The 18610-nt window shown below is 46.3% G+C and overlaps 1 protein-coding gene across 1 annotated transcript in view; it reads right to left on the reverse strand.

Annotated features, from left to right (window-relative positions):
- Positions 1–15657: 15657 nt before the first annotated feature.
- The window catches only part of ABCA12 (ATP-binding cassette, sub-family A (ABC1), member 12), a 55326-nt gene continuing 52373 nt past the window's right edge, over positions 15658–18610 (reverse strand). Inside the window, exons 43-46 of the mRNA XM_010180364.1 lie at positions 18421–18513; positions 17887–17992; positions 17030–17167; positions 15658–15777 (exon numbers count right to left, since the gene is read on the reverse strand). Coding sequence (XP_010178666.1) covers positions 15658–15777; positions 17030–17167; positions 17887–17992; positions 18421–18513 — 457 coding nt within the window. The remainder of the gene's footprint in view (positions 15778–17029; positions 17168–17886; positions 17993–18420; positions 18514–18610) is intronic.

Genomic DNA, 18610 nt, shown 5'->3' on the forward strand with positions numbered 1-18610 from the left:
AGGGTTGGGATCCCTCAGTAGCAGCCAAATCGATCAAATACCCAAACCCGATACATCTGTGTACGTTTCCACTGCCCTCCTATGATGAGCATGTCTAATGGGGCACAAACATGTCCTACTCAAACACAGACTGACAGAGGAGGTGGGTACAGAATTGTGGTGCTGAGGGCTTTCTCCTCTCACACCCCAAACAGAGCCCTGGCAGAGCACCAGCCCCCTGACAATGTGTTTCTGTTCTGATTTTAAACATTTAATTTTCTTCCCTCTCTTCCACCCATTCACCAGCTTTGGTCTGATGGAGACACGTCACCAGTTACCATTACTTTGGGTTTCAAGGGTGGTTTTTTTTCTTCAGTCTGTGTGTCCAGTGCCACCTCAGGGTTCAGCCCAATCTGCTTTTTACAAGTCGCTATTTTTGAGGTGGTACCTCCACAAACACAGGCCCCGCCATCCCTGTACAGTGTAATTACTGAAGCACATAAAGCAGTTAGAGCAGGAATTTATCACTTTCAGGTGGAAATACTCTTGGCCAAATAAAAGATAGAACAGGAATGCTAGGAACGATTTATAACAGGCTTACTGACATTTCACATCGAGAAGCTCCACTGGTGAATAAGCATCAAACCATAAATCTCAGAGCAAACATAATTAAAGTGAGCAAGTTATTCTTTGAGGGACTTCATCATAAAGGGACTCGGCGGTGCAAAGCCACAAAATTTGGTTGGCGACAGTTGTAGAAAACAGCTGTCAGTATGAGGCCCCAGCAGCCGTCTGAACTTTTGGCAATGATTCCCATCCCACGTCTGCCTCTGTTTGCTTCCTGCGGCTGGATGGTTTCCCCTCATCCCTGCTCATCAGACAAAATAAAAGCAGAAAGATGTTGGGTACCACCACTCAGCTGAGCAATGGCAGCCTGATGAGAGGGACTAATTTCACCACTGGTGTCAACAAGGGCATTTTCCACAGCTCCTATCTCATCTAGAGAGAAGGACTTCTACTCAAATGAGTGTTAAATTGGGAGTGAAAACATTTCTAAAGAAGTTATCCTTGTCTTCCAAGAAGGAGGTTTTTCAGTTTTCAGGTTTCACACTTCTCTGCTTTGGTAGTTTGTTCTCTCTGTAGCTCCTGAACACCAGGGATGGTTTAAATGGGGTTGTGGGGTTTTTTTGCTTTATTTATTGAAAGTTAAATATTTATCTTTGCTACTAGTAGTAGCCAGAGGTGGAAGGAGGTCAGCACCTCACAGGATGGGGAATCACAAAATCTCTCCGCTCCATTGATCCGAGAATATTTGTTACTGCTGTCTGGAGCAAGCTGATGTGTTACAGGGTGAAATGCTGTCCCATCATGCTGATTTGAGTAGTGGCATATTCAGCCTTTATCAAATTGATACCGTTGTATCTCCTGGCCTGCTTGACCCCAGCAAACACTGCCTTGGCTTTTGCTGCCCTCATGATAACTCCCAGTCCTTACCCATGAGAAGGGAAGCTGTGGAGGTGCATGAAGGCTCCAGAGGGTCAGAGAGCAGCCTGTCCTTTGCAGGTGACTCTTTCCTTGCAGAATCGGGGCCTGAGCCCTGAGGAAGAGGGGTGTAGGTATCCCCATCCACACATGTCTTGATTCACCGGTGCAGAGAGGAGGGCTGTTTGTTGTCATCAACAGCACAGTAGCTGCATCTGCGTGCTTGGATCCAGCTGTGAAAAGTGTGATTGTATCTCTGTAATAGCCTGTTGTTTTCTGGTGCTCAGGGAATCTCCTGCTGCGTTAATAACACAGAGCAGTGTCCTCTTTGCTAACAGCTTATCATCCCTGCCAGTGGAGATCGGCAGGGCCTCACCACCCAAGGGCGGAAGAGCCTGGGGGAAAGCTAACAGCTTATCACCCCTGCCAGTGGAGATCGGCAGGCCCTCTGCCACCAAGGGAGGCAGCTCTGGGGAAAGAAACAACAGCCTCAGAAAGTAAAACAAAACCAAATGCAAACCGCACTGTGTTAAGAGATGTGCATAGGTGTCAGATGCTCCTGGGCAGCAGGCAGGCTCAGGCACGTTTCTGACTGCAATGAGCTGCTTCAGAGCTCAGTGTCCTCCTTGCATATCTTGGGAAGGAAAGGGACAGGGACAGCTGCCCTGGTCCCTGTCATGCCCAAGAGGAACCTGTGCCCAAGCCCAGCGAGATCCCATGGTGTCTCTTCCCATCCTGTGTGCAGGCACTGAAATGTCTGTCTGCAGGAAAGGGATGACAGCGACGGACACAGCTGGGCAGGGCACCCTCGCTCCCTTCCCAGGGATGGGGCTGGGACAAGGAACTGCTCTGTCACACTGAAACCAGGATGAATTCACAAAATAAGCTAAAAGAATCATGTGTCCCTTAAAAGCAAACAGTTGCCAGATGCAACCTTAACATCTTACTTGGTCATTGTGCACTCATCCTGTGCTCCAAAAAACCAGCACCAAGCGTCTCCCAGTGTGCCAGGGTTACTGGAAGATGGCCAAGGCCTTTCTGCTGAGATGAAACTTTAATGCAATTTGAAGCGTTCAGAGCAGGTTACAAACAACACTTGATCCATAAGATCTCTTGAGTCAGCCTGGCATTTATGTTCACAAAATACGAGAAAGCTAAAACAGTCATGTGTCCCTTAAAAGTAAACAGTTGCCAGATGCAACCTGAACATCTTGGTCATTGTGCACTCATCCTGTGCTCCAAAAAACCAGCACCAAGCGTCTCCCAGTGTGCCAGGGTTACTGGAAGATGGCCAAGGCCTTTCTGCTGAGATGAAACTTTAATGCAATTTGAAGCGTTCAGAGCAGGTTACAAACAACACTTGATCCATAAGATCTCTTGAGTCAGCCTGGCATTTATGTTCACAAAATACGAGATGCCAATATATACTGTATAGGACAGTAAAACAGATAAGTACCTTATCCTTATAAGTCTTCCTTTCCTGTGGCTGAAATATCTTTAGTGCCCCTCTCAATAAATCCATGTATGCGCGCGTAGTCTCCATTGTGTGGAGACATTATGTGTGAATTTACAAACATTTACAGCTAAGTTAAACTGAGGCAAAACACTGCCCTGGGCAGCCAGCATCTAACACATACTTGTGTTTGAGAAAGATGTAAAAGTCACGAGTGATTCATTCTCCCTAATTCTAGAAAGGTTAAGGAGTTGACGCTCTTGGAAATCTAAGAAACGTCTTCCTCTACAGAGAATTATTGCAACCAATTGGGCAGTCAGAAGCAAAAAAAAACGATGCGGAGAACAGGGGGAAGTGAGAAATATATCTCTAAATTTGGTTTATGCAGTATTTAAAGTACAAGTAAAGCCATTCCAGGCAGTATAAGGCCCACACACTTTAAAATAAATTTGTTGCATGACAGAAAGCCAGTAAAATGGTTTCAGCAGTGGTGTGATATAGTGTGACAGTCACGTTCAGTATGTGCAGGAATCAGCCTCTCCGTGCCCCACCACCAAGGCAACAATCGTCTTCGCCATGTTAAACTGATAACGTGATTTCCAAACAATGTGGGGCTTCAGAGCAAAACCCACGCTGAAGGATGGCACTCGGCTTCCCAGCTGACGAGGAAGGTAAAAAAATCCTCGTCTACCTCCTGCTTCATTTAAAAGTGTTGCCCATCTGGTAAAGACCCTTCTGTGTAAATACGCAGGTACCTGATATTTTATTAGTGAAGTACCCCAGCTGTTTTTCAATAAATATACAATTATTACATGATTCTTCAAGCAAGGAGCATGCAGAGGGATACAGTTCCCTCAAGTCTCACAAGTCAGTCATTTTCCCAGTGGTTAAAAGAGCCAAAGCGACTGTGAAAGCGGGGGTCCCTCTCCTCTTGTCTGCTCATCCTGAAACCACTGCACCCCACCAGGGAAGGGCTTTCAGCCTCAAGATGCAGAGCGCCCACAGCAAGCAACAGGATGGATCCACTTCAGCAGAAGTCTGAAAAAAAATGAGAGGAGGAGCAGCCTCACGCTTTGAATTCCCTCTTTCCCCAAACATCTGAAGCAAAGCCTTTAACAGGCTGAGTTTGCTCCTCGGGCTGCCCCTCTGGGGCCAGTTTTGCTGCACGCCCAAAGCCCTGTGAGCTCACTGGGTTCTCAGAGGCACTGTGGGCTGTGGCACCAACTTGGGGCTGCTAAGATCATGTAGTGTGGTAGTTGGCAAGGGCCATTAGACTAGCAAGCTTTCAGATTTCAAATACTGACGGATTTGATCCCCAAAAGGAAATAATAATAATAAAAAAGTCTATTACGCTGTCAGAGTAAGCAGCACAGTCAGCATTGCATTACACAGCATTAAATTATTAGGTGAGTCTCGATAGCAGGAACATCTGCTGGTGTTAGACATGGCGTTTTTAATTAAAGGCAGCAGCAGAGAAACCTGTGGTTCATTGGTTCTGCTTTCGCCATGCGAATTGCTAAATCCAAAGGGCACTTGTACAAAAGATCTGGTCAGAGCACATACTCTGGACCCAGTGCTGCAGAAGCACAAGTGGAAAAGTAACCGAGGTGACAGGTAATTTACACCTGCATCCTTCACTCGTTGAGAGCTCTCTGTGAATCCTCGGCTGGGTCAAAGCTGGGGGAGATTTTACAAAATCAAGATTACCCTTCTGTTTTTTCCAGAAGAGGGAGAAGAGGGGTTTCCAACAGAAAGGCAACTAACAGAGAAAAGCTCCTGGGGCTCTTCACCAGTGCTGGGTGCGTGAATGGGTGACACAGACCCTCCATATCAAACCATGCCCTCCAGGACGTTTACCTTTCAAAGTCTTAAAGGTTTGAACATAGTGACACAGACCCTCCACATCAAACCATGCCCTCCAGGACTTTTACCTTTCAAAGTCTTAAAGGTTTGAACATGGCATGATTTGCACCCCCCAGCAGCCACCCACCTACCCCCCTGGCTCTAAGCAGATGAAGCAGGACCGAAAATCACCATCAGACCTGGCCAGGGATTCGCATATGGCTGGAAAATGCCCAAAGTCCATGGCAGTGTGGGTACATCTGAGAAATACCCGTGTGGACAGATCCAACCAAAAAAAGCCTTCTTGCCCTCTTCTACCTACCACCACCCCAAGGCAGTCCCACAGGCCTGGGTCATTGCTAGACAGCCTCCTTTGAGAGGACCCAGCATTTCTGTGATATAACCTGAATTTTAAAGCTGTTTGCAAAATATAAGGCTCTAACTCAACTGGGTGGATGGGCAGAGGTGAGGAGCAGAGGAAGGCTCTCATCTCAGGGTACGGATGGCAGAAACATCAGGCCCCACAGCCACACGTGCGTGCCTTCCTGTTGGCACGGAGGGGGCCAGAATTTCCCTTGATGAGCCCTGCAGATGGTGTTTGTTTGCTCAGCCACGATAAAAAAGGAAAATATTTGGTACAATCTGCTAGCAGGCAGAGGCAGACATATGGTCGGTGCAGTGCAAGCCTGGATGCTCAGGAAAACACAGTCAAAGATCTGCAGCAGCTTTTAGATGTTGGATTGTGCTTGGGTTGAGGGGGATACAAGTCCACCTTTGAAGAAATCAGGTGCAGATTTTGTACAGTGGCTGCTATAGCTCGAACCCTCTTATTATTAGCCCCACTCTAATTAGTCCTATTATACTATCCTTATTGTACTAGAGTTAGTATAATTAACCTCATTTTAATTAATGTGAGCCTCAGTTCTGACTCAGCGCTTGGAGAAATTCTCCCTGATTTGAAGTCTGTTCATTTGGCACACACAAAACACAGGTTAAAAATGATGGAGGTGATGAAAGGCAATTGCTTGCGCCTTCAGACACAGCAGAGTCAAGGTGCGGTGCAGCATCGCTTTTGTTCTCTTTACCTGTGACTTACGAGCTTGTTGCTAAATGTACCACTGCAGCATTAAGCCTGCGGGGAATCTTTGGGCCACCCCAAAATATAAAATCCTTTTAACTTCCCTTTTAGTTCAATTTTAAAAGCCCAAACCCTAATTCTTCTGATTTCTGTTTCCCAGATATCAGTGCCCATTTCTTAATCGGAACCAACCCCCAGCTAAGGCAGCGCTGGTGACTTTAGAGGCTTCCTTGGTGAGGTTTCCTGGCTGTGCCAAGGCAGCAGTGGGGCAGCGGGCCACAGCTGCAGAGCTGCGACGGGGCTGTGACACTCACACCACGATGGGACCCTCAGTACCTCCAGTTTCATCAGGATAAGACAGATATTTACCGTGACTTGTTAACAACAAACCTACCTCATTTTGAAGAATTCAACTTATTTTGGGGGGATTGAGTAAACCCCCCACCTCCCAACTATGCTTGAGTACTCAAGGGCAGTGACAGATGCTGTGTCCATGCATCCAGATGGGGATCCCTGTGGGGTGAAACTCTGTCCTCACCAAATTCAGAAAGGCTCTGCAGGGAAGGATGGGGCCACTTCTCCAGCCCTGGCATGAGCTGCACACTGAAAACACTGGGTATGGTCATAGCTGTGCCTCTGCCAGCCTTGCTTTGGTGCATGAGCGGCTCAACCCCAGCTTTTAGCTTGAATAAAGTAAAATCAGAGGTTAAAAAAATAATACAGCAATGACAAGGAGTATAGCTGGCATTTCTGGAGAATATTAAATGTGTAGGTAATGCTCCCTTAGTTTAAATTAAAATGCTCCTTCCCTGCTAAGCCTTCCTTCCAAAGGCAGGAGCAGAGGGCTCCAGTGTCCCACAAAAAAAAATGTCTCACGCTTTTTAAATAGAAAAAGCTTTTTTAACTATAAAAGCCAGAGCTGAGCTGCAGATACAAAACCAAGGAAAATCCAGGCATTACTACAGGAATCCATGGGTGTGATGCAGTACTGAGGAAATGCCAGCCCCATGGCCTGCACAGGAGCTGGAGGAAGGGTTGAGGGATGGCACAGAGAGCTGCTCCTCTGAAACTAGGGAACAAAAACCCCAGCACGTCTATGTGTGTTTACAAGTAAGAGTTCTTATTTTTTAAATAAGTAAGGATATTCTTTTTTCTCTACTAATCCATACTAAATCCAAATTAACTTGATAGCAGTTCCTGATGATTTATGTTATAATAAATAACAGCAACCGCATGCTGCTTACCCTATGATTAACGATCCTTATTTGCAGCGTGTTCAGCTCAGGTCTGCAGTTTACACTTGCAAACACCAAAAAAGAGTTCCACTTCCCTTTTCTTCTGTATTTTGAGGCCACGTCATAAATCCTGTCCGAGCAGCCTTGATGGCTGCATTTTAATCCACAAATAGGATTGCTATAACCTGCCAGCAGAAATGCCAGTCTGACCCGAGAGCTGTGGGGGCTGCTCCCCTTTGGCCCTGGGGGAAGAGTGCCAAAACCATGGTGGCAGCCAACACCATCACACCCTCCCTTCCGAGTTATTATCATCCATCATTCGAATGTACCATGCTGTATGCACCAACCCCCATTTTTGTGCTCTGATTTTCCTATAATCTCGCCTCTCAGTTCACTTCTGAGGCACATGAGACAGTTTGTGAGCTCCTCCACAGAAAAGCTCCCCTTCCAGAGCCTGTGCACATCCCCAGCCCTGCACCCACACTGCTCCATCCTGCTGCCAGGACCCCCTTGCCCTGAGCCATCCAAGCCCAGAAGGCTCCTTTTCCCTTCTCCATCAAGCAAACAGGCCCTTGGGGACAGGGAAGTGGCACAAAACCTCCTGTTTTCATTTGATCAGTGCTGAGCACCCCAATGTCACAGCCTGGGTGGATGGAAAACCAGCTTCCCATTTTCTGAGATGATTTCAAGGGCTCGTGTAATGATGTAGGCTGATGTGCTCCTCTATACAGGTCAAACGATCTCACCTGGTAATTTTGGCTTGATCCAAAGCTCAAAAATGCCAAGGGGGATGGGAGGGAAACACAGCGCAGCATTGATTTATCAGGATGAGGCTGGTGAGTAACACGGAAACTTAGCAGCGCTGGGATGACGCCTGTCTCTCCCATTTAACTTAGCACGAGAGGTGGTGGTGTATTGTACAAAGGGGCACTACATCAGCGTGATGTATGGCATCATTCAGTACGAGCTGAATTCAAGCACTGGAATTACCATGCGTGGCAACTGTGTGTGGAGCCAACTGGCCCGTCCCTCCTCCAGATGGCCACGGCTGAGCCATTTCCAGCCTCTCCATCCCTGCAGGCATCTGGAGGCTTAGCTCTGGCACATTAAGGAGCTTTGAAGGATTGGGCTTTTTTGTTTGGATTTTTTTTTTGTGTTTATTTTTCTTTTGGAAACACCATTTTCCAGTTTAAAACTGAAGCTTGATGGAAAAACCAGTCACAAGCAGCCTCCCCAGGCACGGGCTTGTACCTTAGGTGCACATACACTGCCTGGTTTTCAGCTCCAGGCCTCCCAGTGAAGCTCCCCATTGCTGCAACTCCATAGTATTCCCTAACCCTGCCCAATTTTGCCAATCTTGGTTTATAACCCAACCCTGAGGAACAAGAGGCTCTGTTCAACCCAGTGAACTTCAGACAGACAACCAGGGTGGTTTATAACAAACCCACAAGCTTTGCCTTTGCTGCCATCCACCGATGCGTGGCAAAGAGCTGTTTATGGGTAAAAGAAAAAAAAGCTGCTTGCTGAGTCTGTAATGAGGATGGCCAAATGCTGACGAGGTAGAAAGCAGGTTAAAGGAGCGGCCACGCTGCCCGTGCGAGGGAGGAAACCTGTGCAGCTGCTCCAGCACCTTCACACAGAGGGTTATCACACAGAGTAAATGCTCTCTTTGTGGCGCTGCACTCCCCTGAGAAGCTTTAATGATTTCTAGGGAGGCTCTGAAGGCTAATAAAAAAAAAAAAACTGAATAAAGAAGTCAGCCTGAGCAATCGCTCTCTTTCACGGCAAGCCTCGAGCTGCCCTTGTCTGGCTGATCAGGTGCAGCTCTGATTTCCCGGGTTCCTGAAGCAGAACGGATTCGGCAGCATCGCAGCCTGCTTTGCGCTGATGGATGGGAATGATTATAATTGTTAATCTGATTAAGCCTACGGTCTCAAATTTTGCTCATCTTACTGACATTGAAGGTACTTAAAGAAACGCTTGAGGAGGAGCATAGGAAGATGTATGAAGCACATGCTTCTGTGCACCTATCAGTATTGATCCTGGGGGATGAACTGGTGCAAGGTGACACGCTTTTGCATTAAAATTGGATGTCTGGGTTAGCAACAGCCTCTCAGGCTGCTAGTACAATGGGCAAAAAGGAATCTCCTTCAGCTTTGCCATGTCTCTGACAGGATTTTAAATAGGAATTTTTGAGGAGCAAGATGTGGTCCCACAGTGTGCTGCAGTCCAGGGCAGCCTCACTGTAGGCTTCAGCAGGTTTTGGGGCTAAGGTTCCAAGCCAGGAACTGCACTCCTGATGTGCACCCACTGCATCTGACTCCTGTGAGGGTGTTGTTATGCTCAAGAGTAGAGGTAGAAAATTATTTTGAGTTCCTAGACCTCGTGTAACTCCCCAGAGATGATTGAGGAACACCTAGAAGTGCTCTGGTGTTTCTAGCATTTCTTAATGTTTGCACTGTTAATTTTTTTAATTAGATTTCTTATCAAAGTCAACTCAAATGTTTTAGCTTCCACAGTTCCTGGGAGCAAGTTGTGCTCAGTCACTGCAAGAGAGAAACGTTATGCACAAAAAGTGTACAGATCTCTTACTTTTCAGAAGCGCCTGGATCTTAATTGCTTTCCAGCAATCATCCGTGAAAGAAAATTGTTCTCACAAAGCTGAAAATGGTTTCTGTGTTGCTCCTCTCCTAGGGCTGGCTGAAGATAAATAAGAGGTCTCCCTTTGGGATTAGGTTACCTAGCTCAGGTAAGGACTCCGACTCAACCTGCGAGGAACTTCTTGAGGCTCCTGCTGCAGCCACTCAGCAGAGGGCCAATCCTTAAGAAGATGATCCAGGGCTCCTTCTGTTGAGCTCCATCCCTTGTGATCCATCCCAAAGCAGATCTGTCCACAGAGACTTTCCATCACCAGCCCTGGTATGCCGAGACTGCAGGAGTAAGGGGAAAGGCCCTCTCAGTTGCGGCTGACACCCCAGGGAGCACTGGGTGCCCTGTACAAGCCATCACCTTGCTCCCAGGCCAGGCTGGGCCTCCCCAGAAGCTCTTCCCTGAGTACAGGAGTGGATCACCACTTGGTGATGCAAACCCATGCATAACTTCTCTGGAGCTTTCACGGATATGGGTCACTAGGCAGATTTCAGCTCAGTGCTGAAGGTCCTCTCAGCATGTGTCTATTTGAAACTGCATTGGTGTAATTAAAGGTACTCCACTAATTGGATGTGCAAGCCTAAGGGACCTCCTTTAATTGCATCTCAATCTGGTTGGTATCATTTTAACTTCAATTAATTGTCGTCTTGCACAGGAATAACCCAACTGAGTCTGGTTATGGTGAGGCTGATCATCCTGCTTGCTCCTCTCCATCACACTCTGGATGTGCTTCAATTTGTTAAGCTCTGGCTGTGAAACAGCCATCGCACATTAAAGCAGAGGGCTGTGTAAAACTCTCTTGTCTCAACTAGGACATAGACAGCAGAAGGCTGCAAGTTCACCTCGTCCTGGTAATGGAGGTAAAAGCCTCAATTATTACCCCGTCTTCACTTGGATTTTATCTTGTTTGTGTTACCATAAATTCCGTTGTGCCCTGAAGATACGTTCTTTTGTTTCTTTCTTTGGAGTCAGCGAAGACCTGAGCTTTTCCTAAGAGAAGCTTCCTTTCTACCCAAGACACTCGTCTGTGGTGAAAGAGCTACTGCTTAAAATTCAAAATTTAACTCCATTAAACTGGAGGCTGGGGTGGATGATCAGGTTGTTGCTTTGAGCGTTAAAGCTGGTGGGAGCACCCGCATTTATTCCTCCTGTCTCCCAGCACGGGGCCCTCAGAATTCCTCTCCTTGACGCTGGCCTATTTCCAAAAGTCTCTTCTAGCAACAATTAGCAATGAAGCGGGGGTGGGCTGCACCCCCCCAGGAACTGAGGGCTGAGGAGAGGTGCCTGCTTTCAAGCTTTGCTCCATGAGTTGCAAGCACAAGCTCTACCTTTTCTTCACCCTGGGCTGAATGGGGCCACTGTGACTCTCCTCGGTCATAACATATGCCGGCTTTCAAGCACTGCAGGATTGTGCTATGACATGGGCCAGGCCCCAATCCCAAAACACCGATACCCCTTGGGGTGGCCTTCTGCAGCTCCCCCCCCATGCTACAGTTATTTTGAGGGGGCCTGCTCTGGCTTGAAGCGGGCTGTGCTCCCAATGCTACTCTGAGCACTGCGGGGCTGCTCCTCCTCCCTCATTACCAGCGCTGCGTATGCGAGTAGCAGAGCCAACAGTAAGTTAGCGCTGGCTGTGTCCCATACTAATGTTGTTCTTACTATTTCAATGCCATCTTCCTTATTTCCACCCTCTCCCTGAACAACTAAATTAATTAGAGTGATATTTTTTATTTTTTTTTTGTTTAAATACTGTCGTGGAATAATAATTCTGGCGAATTCATTTTATTTTGTCATTCCCCATTGCTTCTTTCCTCTGTTGAGCTCTCTTTTAATACACTGTTGATATTTTGTTATAGCTATGCAAGATCGCAGCTGTTGTCTGCAAAAAAAAAAAGAAGAGAGTAAAATCGTGCTTTGTGCTCTTGCCATCCAACAACCATTTTTCTTCCTCCACCAGCTCACAAAAAAACCCTTCCCCTATTAAGTGCAGGAGCATACATTTTTCTTGGCTTGTAAAAAGCCAACAAACTGCACAGCAGCTTCAGTGATGCTACAGCAAAGTGTGAAAGCCGAAGCCACCTATGAGAAGCTGGGGCCCCATCCTGACCCCGTTACGAGGTTGGATCCCGCAAACCCTGCATCCCAGGAGTGCCTCCACGCAGGCTGCAGGTCTGCAGGCATCACCCGCTCCTGTGCTTCACAAGTCACTGAGTTATCTTTACCTGGACGTGTTCATTTGACCTATAAACATGTTTTCTGATCTAATTCAGTAACAAAACCTCTCTCTGTGGTTCTCTGATCATCAAAAGAGTCCTATTAAACCCTGAAGTTATATTTACGGAAGTGGTTAGGGCTGAGAGAATCATTGTTGGCCCTTCTGGACAGCTTTCCTCAGCCCCTGCCTGACCTTTTCTGACCCTGCAAGTTCAGCCTTCGACGGCCTTTTGCATCAAGACCAAAGCTAAGCAAGGACGAGGCAGGACAAGCGCCGTGCTCTCATCAGCAGTGCAAAGGAATAAATGAAGGAGAGCCGGGATGGAGATTTGAATCATCGGCTCCAAGTCCACAGCCTCAATTACAAAACTGATTTGAATCAGTCTCACCATCCCCACAGCCAATTAGGAAATTCCTCCCTGACTTGCATAGTGATTGCACTGTGTAAACCTCATATCTGTAATATTTTAGAGCATTTTTACATTAAGCTCGGTTGAGGCCCATGCAGTTCCAATTAACGCATACAAGATGTGTAATCAGTTCGGCAGGGCTTGCCCATCCCTGTTGCCTCAAACAGGGGTTGTTAGGGTGGCTGAAGTGAGACTGCATTAAAGAAGTGAGATGAAAAGCTTGTTTTCCCTGCGGACTGCTGCAGTCATCTCTCGCTCCTGGGGAGGTGATGCACAGTGGTACGCAGAGTGCTTCTCTCTGCCCCTTCCAGGGACACCAGGGTCAGTGTTTTCCATGATCTTACCTACCTGCTCAGACAAAAGAAAGGACCAGGCTTTTTTTGAAAGTGGAGTCATGTAAAGCAGCAATTTCTGAGGGGATTCAGAGAGGCAGCTGGTATTACACCCATACCTCGGCAGGGTGAAGATTACCGCAAGCACTGGAGATAGAGGAGCGTCCCTATCCTTCCTCTGACCTTTACAGCCCACTCGTAATCTTTAAGACAGACTTTGTCAGTTGTTTTCTTAGGCAGGGCTCTGTGTTTTTGGTCACCCCTGGAACCAGAATCAGCCCTCCTCAGGGAGACAAAGGGGCGATGAGAAACCTGGAGCTGATGTCCAGAGGCAGGATGGCGTTAGCTTCCACACTTATTGTCCTGGCATCAAGCCTGGAGTATATCTTACCTCTGAAAGGTACAGGGTGAATCTGTGAGGCTCTGCAGGGAGCAGGGATATTTGTACTGTGGCATAAAAGGTAATTCACCTCCTGGTGATGTTATATGCAACCTCTCTGCCAGCTGCTTCAACCCCCTAAACAGTTGTAACTGCTTCTCCACAGGCTTCAATTCAATTCCCTTAAGTACGGAAACTTTGGCTTGTTTGGACCAATACCTACAGGCTTGATTGCAACAGCAGATGTTTTATTTTCACCTGCAAGTGAAAATGGGGAGTGTATATCATGGCCGTGACACATTTCACATGAAGCAGATGTTTCTATTAATGCCAGAATTGGGTGGAAATTCAAAGGATGCTTTCTGCCTTTTTTTTTTCCAAAACTCTATTTTACTCAATTAAACTGCAACTTGCTGAAGCCATTTGATTAGTAGGCTCTAAAGGGACAAAAGAATAGCTTTGTATCAGTCTCCCTCAATTAAATGTAAAGTACATCTGGACAGAGTCTGAAGATCCATCTTTCATTGGCAGTTGCAAAGCCATCGACATAATAAAATAATACTCTGATTGGTATTACAAGGCTGCATTTAAATCATTGGCATTCATGCTCCGAGTCTTTTGCAGGGAGAGCAAGCCCACCATTAGAGAAAAGCTTAGTTTTATACTGTGATCTGTGTAAGATACGCAATGAAAATGAGAAAAAATGAGCTTTTGCAGAGCTGGAGACATACTAATAGAAGCTACAATGAATGTCTGGGCAGCTTTTTCAGTTACTTATTAACTGCAGGTGTCAAATGCATTCTGGAAAGAAGCTGAATTCCAGTTTTAAATACAGTCAGCAGGTTGAGGCATAATTCAAAGCTTGATAACACCTTCAATCGATCACAAACCTCCCCCTGATATAAGCAAGAGGTTGACACCAAGATCAAGGAGGAAAGGTGACCTCCTTGCAGTAGCTAAACTCTGAACTTCAGTATCCCACTGTAAAATCCCAAACACTGTGGGTATTTCAAGTACCTGTTCCTTGCATGATTATTTCAGCAAGCCTTAGCTTCAAACAGGAACTGAGCTAGTAAAATGCCTCTGATGATCAGGATGAGAAAGATGTGTCATTGCAGCTTTCATCTCGAGTTTCCATTGGCTCAAATTAGCTTTAGGGGGAAGGAAAGAAAGAAAAACAACCCTTTGGCTGTAATTGTGTGTGAACCCAAAACCGGGTGCTGGCTGGGCGTTCCCAGGTCTTACAAGGGAAGTACAACCTGGCTTTGTCGGCGATCCCTTTTACCAGCAACAGTGAGTTTATTGAGTTCAAAGACTTCAAGTTCATTACGTGCTTGAATAGCACCATGTACATCAATGCCCTGACCCAAAACTGAGTCTCTGAGGCCTTATGCTGATACATCTAATAAAGAGTAATATTGAACTCTTCTACCTATTAGTGATTGTGGGGGAAAAAGCAGGGTGTGCGTGCTGGTGTGCTGAACTCAGCTGCTGGGGGGCTGCAGCTCAAAGGCAGGCAGAGGTCTCGTTTCAAGCCAGCGGGTAGAGGCTTTGAAGGAGAAGCTAATTATGCCTTATTATGTGGGAAACCACAGCTCTGGAGTTACAGGGGCAGGCACCACGCGGGTGCTGAGGAGGAAGGTCACCAAAAAAGGAAGCAGAGAGGGACAGCCTCCTCAGAGAGGGAGATTGGCAGAGGCAGGAGGGAGGGTTTCTGAGCCAGGGAGATGCTTTTACTCTGCTCAGGGAGACACAACCTAATGAAGCAAACTTGGTATCAAAGGATTCAACCAATATGCCTGCCTCCTAACATTCTTGTGCTGTAATGGACAAGCCCAGAAGGAGAAAGCGTCTGGTTGGTGGAATGATCTTATATTGGGTACCAAGAGTCAGGAACTGCCTGGTACGAACAAAAACAGCAACAAACCAAAAACCACTCAAAGTGCTGACTTTTAAAATAATTATATTTGCACTGACATAACCCACACATACAGATAAGCTTTACGTCATTAACAAGGACAGCACCACCAATGGGGTATGCAGCTTTCAGTACGTAACACCTACATCCTCACAACACCCCGCGAGGTAGGGCAAGGCCGTGAACCCCATTTCACTGGTGGGGAACCTGTCAAAACTGAGCAACTTTCTCATGGTAACCCAGAAAGGCTGTTGCTGAGCAGCGAGTGGAGCATGGGTTTTCAGAGAGGGCAGCTATGGGGCTGTTTTTTGTCAAATACCCTGCACGGCCAGCAGCTCCTCTGCTCCATTACGGCCATTTCTGCTGTAAGCAAATAACCATGAGCAGCAGGTGATGTCAACTAAGTCCTCACAGGCATAAAAGTGATCATAAAACAAGAACTGTGGTGGGGAAAGGAACCTGTGGAGAAAGACCAACCTGATTTGTAACCAAATGCCAGCCTTAAAGGCCTACCATGTTCCTAATAACGAAGTAAGTGCATATCAAAAAAAACCCAAAAAGTATTTTAAGAAAAGGTGACTTTCTATCTCCACCATCCCAGAATCATAGAAAACCGAGCTGAAAAGACCCTGAGGGGTCATCAGGTCTTTCCTCCAGCTTCTGTGTTCCCCTGTGGTTGGGTCTCTTCAGTAGATGGAGCTTATGGTGCTATCTTGGCTATTTGTGTCAGAGCTGTCCAGTGTCACTTCAGGACCTACATCTGCACCGTCAGGGTCTGCTTGATCTTTAGCAAAGTTGATGAAAACCTAGGAGTTGAAAGGAAAACACTGAAGTTTGTGACAACACAAAGAATTTCTAGTATGAATGAATATAAAAAAGGACTGGCTGGTCGTTTGACTGTGAGCCTGGATAGAGTGCTCAGGAATGGATTCATGCTGGATTTGAGGACTGCAAATGTTGGGCTTCTATGGGCTCATGTAAATATATGGATGCACACTCCTGTACCACTGGATTGAGAGCCAGGATGCAAAAGTAGACTTTTCTGTACAAAACCTAATTGTTCTGCAGCTCATGTTTCAGAAGTGCTAGCGAGGTAATACCCACATGGTAGCTCATTTTGATCACAGTGTAATGCAGCCATATTATTACTTTATAAACCCATCTGTCTATATATAATTGACATTCAAGCACGCACAACTGCGTACTATATAGATGGGTATATGTAATCACACGTAACAGTCTTCGTTTGAACAGTATCTAATGAATACATAAAATATTCTTACTAGAACACTGCAATCACATTTGCATATACACAAATCCAAGCTGTCCTCCCACGAAAACCGACCTGGGGCTTCCTGCAGTTTGTCTGCCCATTTCTCTCACAATCACTGCCCCTTATTAAAAGAATACTGAGGATCTCACCTCCTTTCCTCCTCCCCCAGATCTCTGTTTAACAATTTGTAGGATTACAGGGCTGTAGTTTTTGCTCCTCTCTCTGGGACAGACCTGATATATCAGATGCTGATGCTCTACAGGATGATTTCTTCTGGATAGGCCTTGCGGCCTCCCTTCAGCTGATGCGCTTCCTACAAGATTTTGATGCCAGTGGGAATGTTCTTCCGAGGAAATTGAAAGGAAATTAACCATGAAGCTAACTTTGGAGTAATGCTAAATGAACCCACAGCACAAAACCAATACAAGAGTAAAATCAAGCAGATTTCCAGGATTGGCAGGAAGGGTCCACTTCCAGGAAGCCTAGCACTGGACTCGGGTGTGATTCACAATCCTGCCCTTCATCCACACCCTGCTGAAATCAGCAGTGGCAGAGGGAAGAACAGATCCTTGATGCTACAGGCAGCTTTCTATGTGTGTTTTCCTAGTGCCAGCACAGGTATCTGGAGGCAGTGTTACTGATAAAGGATCCCCAGTAGGCATATAGATGGGAATCCCTTTCAAAATTGAGTCTATTGTGTGCAGTAGTCCATTATGTGCAACCATCAGTCTGCTCTCCCCTGTTAACACTTTTAAATGGATCGTCACACATCTTTAATTCCTTACCTCCTCTAACGTTGTCTGACTCACTGAGAAGTGCCTGATATTGAAGGCTGCTTTGCTGGCTTCCAGGAGATCAAATATATTTGCTACACCTCCTGCAGAGACAGGAACGTGATACTCCACCATGTTGAAATGCTGATCCTGTGGGAACAGGAACGATAGGGTAAAGTTAAGAGGTTGCTGCCTATAAGGAGCCAACAGACCTGATGGCTCTCTGGCTGAGAACTAAAGCCAAAAAGAGCTGAACAAAGGGGCAGAAGGTGTGTTCTCTTCTGCCTTGCAAAGGTGAGGAATATTACTGTCTAGTATTGACTGGTGTTTTCCCATTGAGAGTTTTTGTTGGGTTTTTTTGACTGGGAGATGATAACTAAGCCCTGGAGCTGGAAGCTTGAGGGTAGCCATAGCAGTTTCTTGCTTCGAGTCTGCCATTTTGATGAATGCAGAGATTGGGTTACGGACAACGGATGGGATTTGTGACTCAGTTATTCTGGTTTTACAGTTACTCAGTTACTGGAAGCACCCACCCGTATCACTACCCACTGAATATGAAATGAAGCATGTCTCCATGCAGCCCAGGCTTCACCAGGACTATTTGCAGGGGCAGAGGGTCACCTAACAGCTGCCTTATGGGATCCCTGCAGCACTTTGGCTGAGGTTATTTGAGCCACCAAGGAACTTGGATGCTCCAACCCTGGGACAATGTGGCTGGTAGCACTGACAAGGGTGTGCGTACGAATCTCTCACACTCAGAGCATGGATCTATGTGCACAGTCTGTTACAAAATGTCTATCTTGCAAGACCCTCTTGGTTAATTTGAAGGGACTGAGAGGGCCTCTCCTGATAGCGTTTGTCCTGTTTACCTTCAGGCATGTATTTGGAAAGTGAGACTTCATGAACTGTGTCAGTGTCTCAGTGCAAACTGTGTTGCTATTTAAATGCATCTTCACGGTGAATCCTCTTCCAAACCTAGGGGAAAAAGAAAATCACAATTAACACAGTAGGAAAGAAAAACAGATGAAGAAAATCCTTTGAGAGTGCTGCACAGTCTCTTTGGGGAAATCTAATCCAGGCAGAGTGCAGCTTGAATGCGGTCAGAATTGTTAACCTGGAGTGAATCCAGCTATTGTGATAACTAATAAAATTGAAGATCAACCCTAACATGCATTTCACGTTTTCTGCAATGAACAGATTACTTTGAGGAACACATCTCTGGGGGGAAAAAAGGCTGTGAAAGAGTAGGAAGTGCATTAGCACAGAATTTCAATGGTGTAGTAAGAAACAAACCAGAAAATGATGTTATTTTGATGCCCTGTTAACAAAGGTCTCACATTCTGAGCCCTCAAAGCTGTAGGGTTAGTAAGTCCATGAAAGTGAAACAGGAACATTTTACTGACCTGCTCTTGATATGCTGCAAAGAGCCAATGCACTGGAAGCTCCCGTTCACCATAATAGCCAGCCTGGTACAGAGGGCTTCACATTCTTCCATGCTGAAACATCGACCAAGAAACTCTAATGAGTCATTGTGAAGGCATATTAAAAAAAATAGCTATTTCAGTGATCAGAGAACTTTGCTGATCTTTCCCT

The sequence above is a fragment of the Mesitornis unicolor genome, unplaced genomic scaffold (genome assembly GCF_000695765.1).
Source record: "Mesitornis unicolor isolate BGI_N332 unplaced genomic scaffold, ASM69576v1 scaffold5150, whole genome shotgun sequence".
Classification (NCBI taxonomy): domain Eukaryota; kingdom Metazoa; phylum Chordata; class Aves; order Mesitornithiformes; family Mesitornithidae; genus Mesitornis; species Mesitornis unicolor.